The sequence below is a fragment of the Patagioenas fasciata genome, chromosome 13 (assembly GCF_037038585.1).
Source record: "Patagioenas fasciata isolate bPatFas1 chromosome 13, bPatFas1.hap1, whole genome shotgun sequence".
In the NCBI taxonomy this organism is placed as follows: Eukaryota; Metazoa; Chordata; class Aves; order Columbiformes; family Columbidae; genus Patagioenas; species Patagioenas fasciata.
The window spans coordinates 19,518,967-19,532,251 of record NC_092532.1 but is presented as its reverse complement, the minus strand read 5'-3'; the positions used below and the strand labels follow the sequence as shown (position 1 = coordinate 19,532,251).

At 45.4% G+C, this 13,285-nt stretch overlaps 1 protein-coding gene across 4 annotated transcripts in view; it reads right to left on the bottom strand.

Moving 5' to 3' along the window:
* Positions 1-252: 252 nt before the first annotated feature.
* Positions 253-13,285, bottom strand: part of KCTD15 (potassium channel tetramerization domain containing 15) — a 51,318-nt gene continuing 38,285 nt past the window's right edge. For all 4 annotated transcript variants that reach the window (XM_071814331.1, XM_065848040.2, XM_065848039.2 and 1 more), the window contains exons 4-5: positions 9,313-9,618; positions 253-3,769 (exon numbers count right to left, since the gene is read on the bottom strand). In XM_071814331.1, the coding sequence (XP_071670432.1) occupies positions 3,614-3,769; positions 9,313-9,618 (462 nt within the window). In that variant the 3' untranslated portion in view covers positions 253-3,613. The remainder of the gene's footprint in view (positions 3,770-9,312; positions 9,619-13,285) is intronic.

The window sequence follows — 13,285 nt, the reverse complement described above, 5'->3', positions numbered from 1 at the left end:
TTTATACTGCTGCTATTTAGCCAAAAGATTATTCATAAGGTATTTAAGGCCAGGAAGTGTAAAATTATGTTTTAAATGTATTGATAATTTGTACATATTGTTTATAAAGGCCTTGTGTTTATTAGAATTACGTTATTTTGATGATTTCTGTACATACTCGTAAATACCCCCAATTTGTGTGAAAACATACTCCCTTATTTGTACTTATTTTGTAAAGAAATAAAACAATTTACTAAAGTAAAACACATCGAGTGACATACAGTATTAATTTATCAAACAGGAATTTCACATTGTCTCGTAGTTCTTAAGCACTTCTCAGAAACATTTTGCGTTAGAATATTAACAGAATACCCACAAAGAAATATTAAAACCAAATACTTCAATGTTTTGTTGTGCTGATAGTTATCCTTTGTCAAACATCTAATAAAATTGTCAACAAACCTCGATGCTATTAATACAGTGAATGAATGGACTCAACAGCTGCTTTCTCAGAGCGACGAGTCCAATGAGCACAACAGAACATCCTCCCTTTGCCTTCTGGCCGAGACACGGGAGCCCTGCGGTGTCACAGGGAGTCACAGGGTGTCACAGGGCGCACAGCAAGGGCCACCGAACACCCCTGTTCTTCCAGCCACGGTTTCAGTGCTCAGCAACAGAGAATCAGAACAATTTGTTCAATCAAAGCAGGCTGGGCTCACTTTTTGGCCTCAATAATAACTCGCTGGCTGCGCACCGCAGCTTTACTGGAGCTTCTATGGTATTTTAAACCGTGTTTTAGTGACGCTGGGCAATGTTCTTAATTAAGTTACGTTGCTATGGTTTAAGGCCAGAAGTAAAAATTCAAATCAGTTTTTGCTGATATTGTTGCCTAAAAATACAGGGAAATAAGTAAGAAAGATATAAATGAAACTGTAACAAACTTTAAATAAGTGACCTTAAGTTACTAACTAAAAGAACATGTCGCAGCTTAACTTTTTTTTTCTTTGAAAGGCATATTTCTTCTAACGAAGTGATTGTTTCCACATGTCTTCCTTGCCTCGGTGCTGTTCTGCAGGCAACGCTGTGATGTCATGGCTCAAACTTTCCGTCTCGGATTCACATTTAACGCGGCGGGCGCAGCCTGGAGCCCTTTAGGGTGCCGCCTTAGCAAGCCGCCCCGAAACCAGAGCCGCTTTATTGAGCGGTAAAAACCAACGGTGAACACCAAACTGAGCAAACCCAACCGACCGCAAATGCGGCGCTGTTCCACGTACACCGAGAAGCACCGGTGGGTACCCGGCCCCGGTGCGAGGGGCAGAACCAGCGCCTGTGATGGTGAAATGTAAACACGTGGCGACCGCCTTTCCCCAGCCCGGAGGTACCGCAGGGAGCGGAACCATCAGCAGCGCCCGGTGGCTGCCGGTGCCGCCTCTGCCTGTGCAGGAGGGCGGGAGGAAGAGCGCACGGGGTAAAAACACGGAGCTACACGCGTTATTTGAACTTAAAGTGAACTCAATGTATGAAAGTAATAAATAAAACACCTTTTCTTTTTCTGTTGTAAGACATGGCTACATCAAGCTGAATGGAGCAAAGGGATGGAGGAGACACAATCGGAAGTCCTCACCTCTTTCAAACAACATGGGAGATACAGTGAGTGTTCCACCCTACTTGCTTATTTTTGATCATTTACTTTACAGAAATGTTTATGGCATGAAGTACTGTATAAGAAATGTGCATACACAAATACATGACAATTATACGTTAAGTTCTTTACAATATTAAATGTATAATATACAATTCTACAGATATCTTACATACAAAGGTGGGTGTTGCGCCATATATTCAAATATGGCAATACCTAGCAACTTTAGAATGTCGTACAAGTATAAAACCACAAAATAAAATAACTTTACAACTCTTTGAAAGTAGACAGATTTGCTGAAAGGTTCTGCTAAGTTAGCAGGCCAGTACTTATCAGCTGAGATTTCTAGAAGAGGCTTCTGAGTTGGGTAACCAAGGGGAGCAAACCTGCAGAGGGCTGATTTTCCATGGACAGGTATCCAGCACTTTTCCAAAAATCAGACCCCTGCCTAGATCGTACCTTGGATGGTCAATACCGCTCATCACTTCAGAAAATGTTAGTCCTAGACTTCATGTTTTAGATTTTACCTGATTGTAATTGATTTGCCGTTAAAGAACTGCTAATTGTTGACCACTTAATACTCTGTCCCTTGTTCTATATGGCCGCATTTATGCACCTAAAAAGAGTTTAATTAAAATTCAGCGTCTACAACAGTATTCTATAAATTAACGTGGGAGAAACTAAATTGTGATTAACACAGGAATTAGTGACTGAGGACCCAATCATGCTAAACAGCAATAAAGAGGATTTAGCAGAAGGCTATTTATAACCTCGCACCTGCAACACGGTGCTGTCTCCTGAGTTAGGAAGCCCGCGAGTCGGCGTCGCTGCTGATGGGGGCAGGAGCGGAAACGTCCTGCACACAGCGGGCTCCGGCAGAGAAAACTACACAGAGGGCAGCTACAGAATCGGTATTTTAATAATAGTTTAAAATAATAGAGAAAAACAATCTAAACAAAAGGTGGCCTGCTCTCACCGGACAATGGCAGTACAGGGTTTTATGTTTTTGCAAAAATTCCAGACCCATAAAGAGCGGTCTAGTCCAAAATTCTTAACGTTTCCTCCTAAATGTGGGCTTATACCAGGGTTAGTGAATGAGTAACGAAGGTGGCAGATCTTGCTTGGCAGAACTGCGCTTCCTTGATGGTGCGAAACTCTACAGTTTCCGAGGCAAACCAAGACTGATGTGGAGAGAACTGCAGCTCCACGCTCGGGACGTGACCCGTGGGTGATGGTGGGCAGCAGTTGATTTTGTGCTTCCAGATCCCTACTTTTGCAAATATTGCCATCATCGGTCATGTCAAATCTTTAGTCGCTTTTTTGGGTTGGTTTGTGTGGGGTTTTTGAAGTACCGAGCACCAGTTGACTATGAATCGGTCCTTTTCTGATTCTGGATTCTGTCCACAGAGAGATATTTCAGTTGGAAATGTTGTATAAAAATAAGCCATTTGCTAGCATGAGCGAGTACAATCACAGAAGTGTAACATAACGTATGGAGGTGTAAAGCACGTCTGATATGAAAGGAGGTGCGGCTGTCAGGGGGGGTTCTCAGTGCAGCTTTTAGTACCGTCTTCCTCTCGGAGGTGCCCACTTCACGCGTCACAGCATCGGGTGTTGTTGGAAAGGCCGCCAGACCCTTTCTCCTGCTGATCTCTCCAAATCGCTTTCATTAATTGGTCTTTCTGCAGAAGTCCGGTCTCGGGTCAGGCGTTTGTGAACCTTCGACTTTCTCACCACCGCAGCTGTTCGGCCCAAAGTACGTTCCCAGCAGGCCTGGGATGCTGAGCATGCTCAGGAATTTCATCGTGAAAAACAGACAACTGGTTTTTCAAATGCATTTCATGGCTGGCGACGTGACAGGTAGTTTCAGAATACCACTAATTGGCAACATAAAGTCAAAATCCGTTTGCTAATACTGTTTTGCAAATCCTTAGTGTTTCACATAAGGGACTATTAAACACTTCTACGGTTACAAAGGAGTACGGGTCGGGTCTAGTCCAGGGGCTCCTGTTTTATTCTGATGGTTGGGGTAGGTTGTGGTCGTCTGTCTTCGCGACACAGCACATATTCACTGAACTGAGAGGAATCCACCCCACCACCACAAGAAGCTGCCACGTTAAATCCCTTCTGAAATAATCTTTCGAGCACCTGTAATGTGAGGAAAAAAATCAGATTAATATTTCACACACTTTAGTGATAAAAGCATTCAGGAGCACTGGCTGTAAATGATGGATTTAGTCTTTCGAGTCCTCGTTGAATGAATATTATTCAGCTATAATTCTATAACTTATTCTTAAATGACTACACTGTGATTAAAGTCTCGCTCTCAGCAAACCTCTGTAGAAAACAAAAATTAATCAAACAAATAAGCACTCTGCAGAGCAGCTTAGTACTTTATATAGTAAAATCCTGGACTGTGGTGATATTGATGTTATCTCTTACTGCCTATAGAAAGCAACGCTGGGTTTGAGTCATAATAAAAACTGCCCATTACTCATTAGTAATATGAACAGTGTTACAGAAAGGGGCTGAAAACGCTGCTCAGCTCTTCCTTGGCAGACGAAAATGTCTGAGAGTCTGGGTGACCCTTCCACCAGATCTGCACGGAAACCACAGCTGTGATTTTCCCTCGCTGGAAGGGAGCGCTGCTTTCAGCCAAGCACGGCAGGGACGGGGTGCGGCCAAGACATGGGCAACAAGGAGATGTTCTGGCCCAAGAGAGAGGTTAATTTGTATTGCCTGAATATGTATTTTCTCTTTCTCTTCCTAAAGAAAAGTTGGTGCAATTTAGATGCACAAATTTAAGGAACCCAGAGGCAACTTTAATTTCCAAGACTGTCACACAGCACATCACCCCAGGACATACTGATCTTGGCTGTATGATAGGGGCTGTGTTTTCACATGGGTGAGCGTGTTGATATACGGTTTCCCAGCAGAGCAGGACTCACACAGACTTTTCTCGGCGTTAGGTGAGAGCAGACGCCAGCCCCACCTGTGGCAGATCTGCAAAGCAGGATCCACGGGAGGAGACGCCGGGCTCCATCTGTGCCGCGGGCAGCAATCCTGAGGCCAGGGCAGCAGCCTGGGAACGTGGTTCCTGTCTTCTCCTCCACCGATCAGTGCCACCAAGGGCAGCAGCCTGTGCTGTTCTGCAACAGCCTCAGCCAAGGTGCCACGACTGCTGCTACAGCACGTGTGCCCGCTGCGCTGGGAGGTGACCGCCGTGATTTACTAAACCTGGTGAAGTTGGTAACACCAGCATCCCCACATACCAGGCACCACGACAGGGACTGAGCTGTGTAGAAACTTGTGCACTCAGCCTAGAGAGGTATCTAAGCAATATACCCAACGTCACATGGAGTCAACTCCTACGCTTTCATGAGTTTACGTCATAGAATGAATTTGGTTTCTTTTTTGTTTTTCCCAGCCCAGTGAAGCACTTCAGCAGCTCCACCTACTGCAGAAGTACTTAAAAGCCTCATGTTCCAGGGCCGAAGCCGATGCTGTTGAAGATGTGCACCCCAGACCTGTGCCCTCGCACACAGACCCACGTCAGGCCGCGGTGCGTTTCTTGATGTGCTCTGACTGCACCATCCAGCAATATCAGTCTGGAACCTTTATTAAAGGTAACTGATTTCAAAAGCAAAACTGTATCCAACTGCACGTTGTGCCATAGTGCAGTGCAAGCCATGGCAGCATTTGCTGGTTTTAATCCATGGGAACCCTTCTTTGAGGTCGCCTGTGTCAGCCGTCTGCGTTTTAGTCCGTGGTTCGGGTTTCTAGTGGTCACTAAAACCTTGTAGCTGGTCCCTGGCTGCTGAGCGCAGGCGAAGGAGGGGAGCTGCTCTAGCACAGCTTTGCTTAAGCCACGCAGAATATGCTGGAAATCAACTTGCCCGAGGAGCTCTGCCTGGCCTTGGGACACGGGGGCTTATGTTCTCAGAAAGGCACATCTGCCAAATCTCACTGACTTTTGCCCTGATTTGTATCTACTTTATACTCTAAGAAAGTTGTAGAACTGAAAGACTGAAAAAACACACCAGCATATGGAAGAAAAATGGACCTCAACAAATGAAAAGAAGGACAGGGAGACTGTGTAATCAAAATATATTTGAGAGAGAGAGAGAGAACGCTTACAGCTCTCTCGCTTGTCCAGGCTGTAGGGAGCCTGTAGGACAGCAGTGGGGTGCAGACATTAACACTCGTTCCTGGCTCCTGGCAGGAGCTGGAGAGGGAAGAAGGAAGAAGACGTCACCAGGCTGTTTTGTGCATCCCTGTTCCTAGACCTGGCAAGATGAAGACGAGAGGCTGCAGGAAAGGAGGTTTCTTCCACTTAACTGGATAACGAAAGAGAGGATTGACAGGTAGGATTTCAGATAGAGACGTGACTTCAAAATCTTGCTAAAAACTTTCAAAAATCAATTTGCTTGTAAGACAAAACACGCGCGGGGGTGCCCTTGGCTTGCCTCGGTCCAAAGCTACAGAAGGCTGCATGTTAATGTAGGGCTTTTCTTTACCGAGCCGGCTCTCTGCAAACACACAATCCAGGTAGACGTTACACCTTAGAGCGCCGCGCGCAGAACAAAGCGATTCATTTCTGCTACCGACGTGCTCGGAGGACTACACTGCAGGCTATAATCTAGCCTTAAAAACCTTGGGATCATCAGTTTTCTCAGCAAGAAACAAAACAGGCCAAATCCTGTAAACAACGCAGAGAATGTTTAAATATTGTAGGGTTTTAAGCGTAACGTGGATGAGGTTGAGGTCAGGTCTGTGGGCAGAGCTGCTGCCATGTGCGCTCAGCATTGGTTTGTATGCGCCGGTGTGTGCTGGAGACTGAGCGGCGTGTTGAACATGAACAGATTTAAATGCCGTTTAGTGAACTTGCCTCTATGCACATTGCTTTTTCTGGAGGTAAGACACAGACAGAGGGCAACCAGTAAGTGTCTCTGAATTGAATCAGAGCTACTTTTCTGTAAATCTCCAAAGAGAATATGCCAAGAAGTAAATGAGTATCAGCTGTGATTCTCCTACATATAGGGAGGCACACACACAATATTAAATAGAGGATTTGTCCTAGGATTTAATATACTCTGTCTTCCAGTATTCCAAGCGCATCTGATTTTGTTGGAAGGTCTTCCAAATAGAAACATGATACTTTCACTTATTGCATTACTTTTAAATTTTGCGGAATACTACTGAATATATTCTAAATTATGAAGACTCAACGTTCAACATATACGAGCATTGCAGGATTTTCTCTAAGGTAAGCTTGTGTATCTCACCAGAACCTGTTGTAAGGAGTTGAAAAAGCAGTGTCAGTCTTAGGAAAACTCTATCAACTATATGTAATTACAAATGGGTGTGAATTAAGAGCTACTGTGTATTTTTTTGCTGCCACTACCTACTCAGTGTTGACATTCTGTGTTATATATGCACAGTTCTTGTCACAAAACATTTGAGGAAAATATTTTCCAAAGATCCAAAGAATTTGTAAGTATTGCAGTTGTGCTACCAAATTCATGTGGCAGGACACAGGAAGAGAAAAATGATCTATCTCAGCAAAGAGCAGGCAGAGTTCACCACATCGCTCTGAGATTCTTGGGCAATTATTCTGCTCTTCCAGCCACCGTCCCTTCTCACCCAGCTCCCTCCAGTCTATGCCTTTACTTCACTGTTCTTCCAACTGCTGATGTAATATTGGTTTGCCAAAAAATCCAGCGAAGGGCAGCGCCTGTGTCCTGACCGAAGTCCATCAGAGCCAGTGATAATTAGCAGCTGACTTCATCAGCCTTTGGTCTCAGAAATGCATCATTTTCCAGAAAGTGTTTGAAAACACTTTCTATTAATTATATAGTCAAATGATGTAATTTAGTAAAATGATGTAATTTAATAATAATATTTAGACTGTAGACTCTTTGACAGAAATCTTTTTTCACAACATAGACCTGCAAAGAGACTCTTTGATTCCACCTAAATTTTGACTGAATTCAAAACACATTCAAATACTCGCAATAATCAGCATTCAGCTTTTCCTACAAGCACACATTTCCTACCAGTTGGCCACTCCGGACAGAGCAGAACCGGGTGCTGAGCCAGGTGCTGAGCCAGGTGCTGAGCCACGTGGGCACCCAGCGCTTTGGCTCCTGCAGCTCTGAGCCCGTCCGTGCCTCGCAGTCACCCCTTGTTGTTTTACTTTTGTAATTGCTTGCGTGCACCTCGCTGCATGCCATGGACAGCACGGCTGAGACACGAACACGCTGTCCCGTGGGATGGACTGGGATGGACTCGGCGCTGGCCCCACTGCCAGCAACCCCGTCTGCCTCCCACCCCACTCCAGCCTTCTCGTTTTGGGGCAGGCCACTCTCAACCTCGCCAAACGCGAAATTGCTAAGGACTGTGCAAAAATTAACCACAGGCGCTGCACTGTTGAAGTTCAACCCAGTAAAACACATGGGAGTCTTGAACCCCAAATTACCAAAGCGAGCTGGTTTTCCAACTGTTTGAGGCTTTGTGTCTGCAGCGCAGGGTGCCCCAGGGAACACTGCCCACGGAGGGACGTGTCGGTGTCAAATGCAGGTTGTTAAACACGGCTCCATCCGCCTTTACCTACCCTGGTAACTGCAGACCTCCTAAAAACGTTGTCAGCTGGCAGTCTGGGAGATGCAGGCGCCTCAGCCAGCTGTGCAGTGACACCGGGGGAGCCGAGGGCTCCCTTGCCATCGCACCCCCTCCCCAGCTCCTCAGCGGGTCTCTGCCCACCAAGGCCAGAAAGGCATTTCCCACAGCCCATCCGCAGGGAACGGTAACTTAGGAAACATTCCCCCATCGGCTGATTTCACTTTCCAAAACACAAGTATTCTTTGCAGCTTATTTTAAAGGCGTGCATGCAAAAACCCAAGAGCTCTGTGTTGCCCTCGTTAAGGCGCAGTTTAACAGCATCATCAACGCCGTTGCCCCTCCGCAGCCCAAGGACAGCCACAACATCCCGGCTTTGGCTGCAGTGGCGCTGATCCCTTGTGAAATGGCATTTCTTGCCCACAAGGCTGCTGCCAAAACACAAGCCACATATTTATTTCCGCTACCATCCACCTATCTGTCCAGTTATCTTCTTTTGTTTCATATGTTTAATTTTAAACCTAATGTCAAAACTCTGAGTATAAAATGAAATACATTTTGTTTAAAATACTCTGGGCAATTTTTATAGAACATCCTTTTGAAAAAAAAAAAAGAAGTGCAGAGATCAATTTTTTTAAGTCCATCCTGCAGGCACCATCATTTAATTATGAGTGAGACATAAATTATGCATTTACACATTGTTGCATTTTCTATAAAATGGTGTGGAGATTTTTTTTTGTAGTTTTTGGAACTCTCTCTTTCTTCCTGGGGGCACTTTGGAGGGAAAAAAAACTGCTGCAGGCTATACATTGATGAAAAAATTAGCATTTATCAGTATAACACCATTATGAGACCAGCATGGCACTAACATACACAGAACCTAAATCTATTTTTCTGCTTAGACTTAGGAAAACCTGAAAGACTGTGATCTCACCAGGCAGAAAATGTCTCCTTGCAGTGTAAGCACTGAAGGTAATTGGGCAGAAGCAAATAATTTGCATATAATTGAACAAGAAATAGTAAAAAAAAACCCACCCCAGCAAATAGATGAGCCAGCACCGAGAGGCCATTACCTGCACTGAATTCAACCGGCAGTATCCGTTCAAAGGAAACCTAATAACATGGGTCGGGTCCTGGTTCCAGCCTGCGTTTACGGAGTTGCACATGACGTCCCCGGTCTCCGGGAAGATCTCTTCTATTAAAGCTTTCTCCCCGCTCAATGCAATTCTTTCCCCCAGATCTGGAGTCACTCTTACGACCAAGCAGTCACAAGGCTGGAAATGTTTCCTTTGTTCTTTCTCTTGTTTCCATCGCTCAAGTTCCTTAATCATAGGCTGCAGCTGGTAATACTTTGCTTCTTCATATAAAAGATTAAAGTCCTGGGAAAAAAAAAGGAAAAGAGAGAGGGAGAGAGAAACTAGAAATGCTTATAGTTCTCTGGTAAAAATGAGTATTGTTCCTGTTTGACCTACTTAGGCTTATGTATTGTCAGCAAGAGTGCAAAGGCAACAGGTATCCACGTACTTTGTCTTCGTCTTACACCTACACAGAAAACCACACTGTGTTAGTGTTGAATCTGTTTGAGCTGAACGTGAAGTTCCCATTGCCCTGAATTATTCTTTCACTTACTATCCCACAAGCTCAATGCCAGAAGGATTTACTTTTGGATTAAGAAATCAAGCTAACTGGCTGCAATATGCAAAGGCTGCTGATGTAAGAGGAGATGTCCTGAGCCCTAATCTTCGCCCTTGGCCTCAGATTTTCACTTCTGATCTTACAGCAGATCGCGGGATCCGCTGTCACCTCTTGCACACGTTACGAGACAGAGATGTCAGTTCAGCTTCACTTCTCACCTGTCTTTGCTGAGTCTGAAATTCGGCTGCAGCAGCTCAGCTGCTCCCTGCATTTCATGATTATTCATGTATTTCAAGCGTACTTTGCAGCCTGGTAAGTCATACGGAGGCAGTGACCATCCCGCTGTCTGGGAGCTCAGCTGTGCACTCCAACAACTTAAAAACCACTTCTTCCCCGCCATTTGTCCATCCCCTCGGTTGGGCTTCGGGCAATTCAGATTCCCCGTTCAATCCAATTCCCAGCTCACTGATTGAGATGTCTTCTGTGCATCCTCTTTGATAACTTTTCATCAAATTTCCAACAGATCTTCCTACCTCAGCTTAAACAGACGAGTATGTTGAGGCAAAGGGTGTCAGCAGCCCCCGGACCCAAGGAGGCAGCGGTGCCCACCAGACCAAGCCAGAGAAGAAAGAGAGGGGGAAGCACCCGGAGGTTACACCAGCCCCACCGCCTCCTTCAGCCTCCTGAAGGGTGGAGGAACAACACGAGCACAGCACCAGCTCCTCTGTCCAAAGACCTACTGGTTTGTTTCCTGGCTCTTACACCTCTTTACAGATGGAAACGCCGCACTGCAGGTACGGTACGTGACTGGTGTGGAGGGGGCTGTAGGTCAACACCTGGACATAAGGGCCAGTTCTCTACCACCGCAATGCCATGACATAAAATGACTTGATTCATTTAGGCTGGAAAGAAGGGCATGACCAAGAAGTAATCAAAAAATGGGCACCAAAATGACATGAAAAATAGCAGCAGCTCTGCTACTCCAGGACTCAGGGACGAGGGGGAATCAAAGGCCAATGAATGTGCAGCACAAAAATGAGTGACTCTTCATAGTGGCTTGGACTTAACCTGTAAAATCTGCTGCTCTGCAGAACCAGAGCAGTTAGCTGTGTTCAAATTGGGCAGCACAGACCCACTGCAGGTAGTGGAGAGGTGCTCCTTCACCCCAGGGCTGCCTACAGCCTGGAGACGTATGAATATTCACAGTGACACCAGCAAGGTTACAGAAAAAAAAGGTTACAAAAGGGACACACGGTCCTTTACATCTCTTTGATGTATGTTAAGGCTGGGACAATATGTGCACCACTAAGGGAGGAAAAAAGGACTGTAGAAACAGAGTGATAAGACCAAGTGGGAAGAAACGAGGGGAACAAACACACTCATGGGAAGGAGATGGAAGATGGAAAACGACAGGAAAATTAAAGAAGCAGCCTTGTCCCCTGATGGAAGGTATTCTTTCCCCCTCCCCAAAATCAGCACTCTGCTGAACCATTACTGCTTTTCTGTGTCCACTGGCAAAGCTCCCTGGTTACTTAGCATAGGACGGGTTTAAACCTATGGGGATCAGTGGCCTAAACTAAAAAAAACAACCTGTCCCAAACTTTCTGAAATCTTTGTGCAGGACACTGGAGCAGCACAGGCCACTACTTAACTGCAGTTATTAGAGAGGTGTGTGTGGGAGCATATCAGACGCTCATTGGGCATCTGCTGGTCCCACGTATCTATTTTTTGAGCAATGGAGAACAGGTAATGCCAAGGAAAAAGGCAGTGTAATGCTGCAGAGTGAACAGGAGCATCCAGTGCTTACTGAAGGCAATGGAAAGTCTCCCACTGTTTTCAATAGCTCCTGAAACACCAGTTCTAGAATATCTGTGTTCATGGTTACTATAAAATAACATCATTTGTAAGGTAAATCAATTGACTATGTGCTAAGAAAACTCAGCAGTAAGACCCAGAAGAGGTGGTACAGCCATAAAAAACCCAGCCCATTTGTGAAAGTAGGAGAGGTCCAGTGCTCCTGAGGCTGGATGCAAAGCCCATTATACTTTTCTTTCTAGTGGATCTCACCTTGGCTGAGCTCTGCAGTCACCTCTGAGGAGGCTGCTGTCTTCCTGGGGAGGAGAGGGGCAGTGTGACTGCAAGGCCAACTGTGCTGCTGTTCCCACATCAGTGCCAGTGGGTCAGCACGGATCTGCTAACTGCAGAGAGAAACAGCCAGCAGAAACCATAACACCGTGTCTCCCATGAACCTGATGCTGTTCTCTCACTATTACAGAGGTCCTTTATTTTTATACCTAAGATTGACTCCTGAACAGGCTGAAATCACTTTTTCTGCCTATTTTTCACATGTTATTCTTCGTCTATATGAAACAACAAACTGTCATCCTGACTCAATGTTTCTTTTCTATTTTCCTGCTGTGAAGATCTGACTCCTGGCTACGAGAGGAAGTTGCTCACTTTGAGGACAACTGCTCCATTTGCTAAGGTCAGTTTGAGAGCACTTAAAATCAGATGCAAGCGCACTGATTTTAAAACAGTATTAATAAATCAGTGTGCCAGCCTTGTGGCTCCCGTGCTACAGGTAGCCTCTATAATCTATAGGAAACTCAGATGCCCTGTGTGCTTGTGCTCCTCCCTTCCTTAAGATGAAGTAATAATATATATACATTGCCTACATCTATTTTTGTTTGAAGATCCCTAACCAGAGTGTCCAAGTTGCACATCCCCCTGAGATCCAGAGCCTTCAATAGGGCAGTTGATGGCTCCTTAGCACCTTTTGTGCCCCACCACGCCTGTCCCCACCTTCACACCTAAGGTGGTGCCAAGGTGCTGATGGTCACATCCTCCCCTGCCCCTGGGCAGGGTGACTTCACCTCCACCCACTTTGAATGGTCTTCTTGGAGCCGCGGGTCTGGGACGCTGTCTAAGGAGACTTCTCGGGATTGAGAGCGCCTGGAGCTCCCCATTTGGGTGAGTGGTTTTTTTTCTCTACTGGATATATCCTTGAATGAGTCCTTGCCTAACCCAAGCAAGTGTGAGTCCTCACCTAACCCAGGCAAGCAATTATTTATTGTGGGTGCCCGTGAGTGAGAGGCCTCTAGTTTTGTTTCTTCTGAGTGTATGCATGCATGTTGTGGATCCTCGTTACTCTTATGTTATGGTACCCCCAATAATTTCCTCAACTGATATTCAAACCTGTATTTTATGTTGTTGGAGTGCTAAATAATTGTATAAACCCTATTTCTAGTCAGTTTATTTGCCACACTTTTCCAGCTAGAAGAAGGTCTGTTTTGGAACTTGTCTGCCTAAAATTGACTTTTGCAGTGCCTTCATGACACAGGGAGTGAGTCTCAAATAAGTAGGGACAATAGCTCCTGGTTTTGCATGAAGTTATGTATTGGCAGTGAAGGG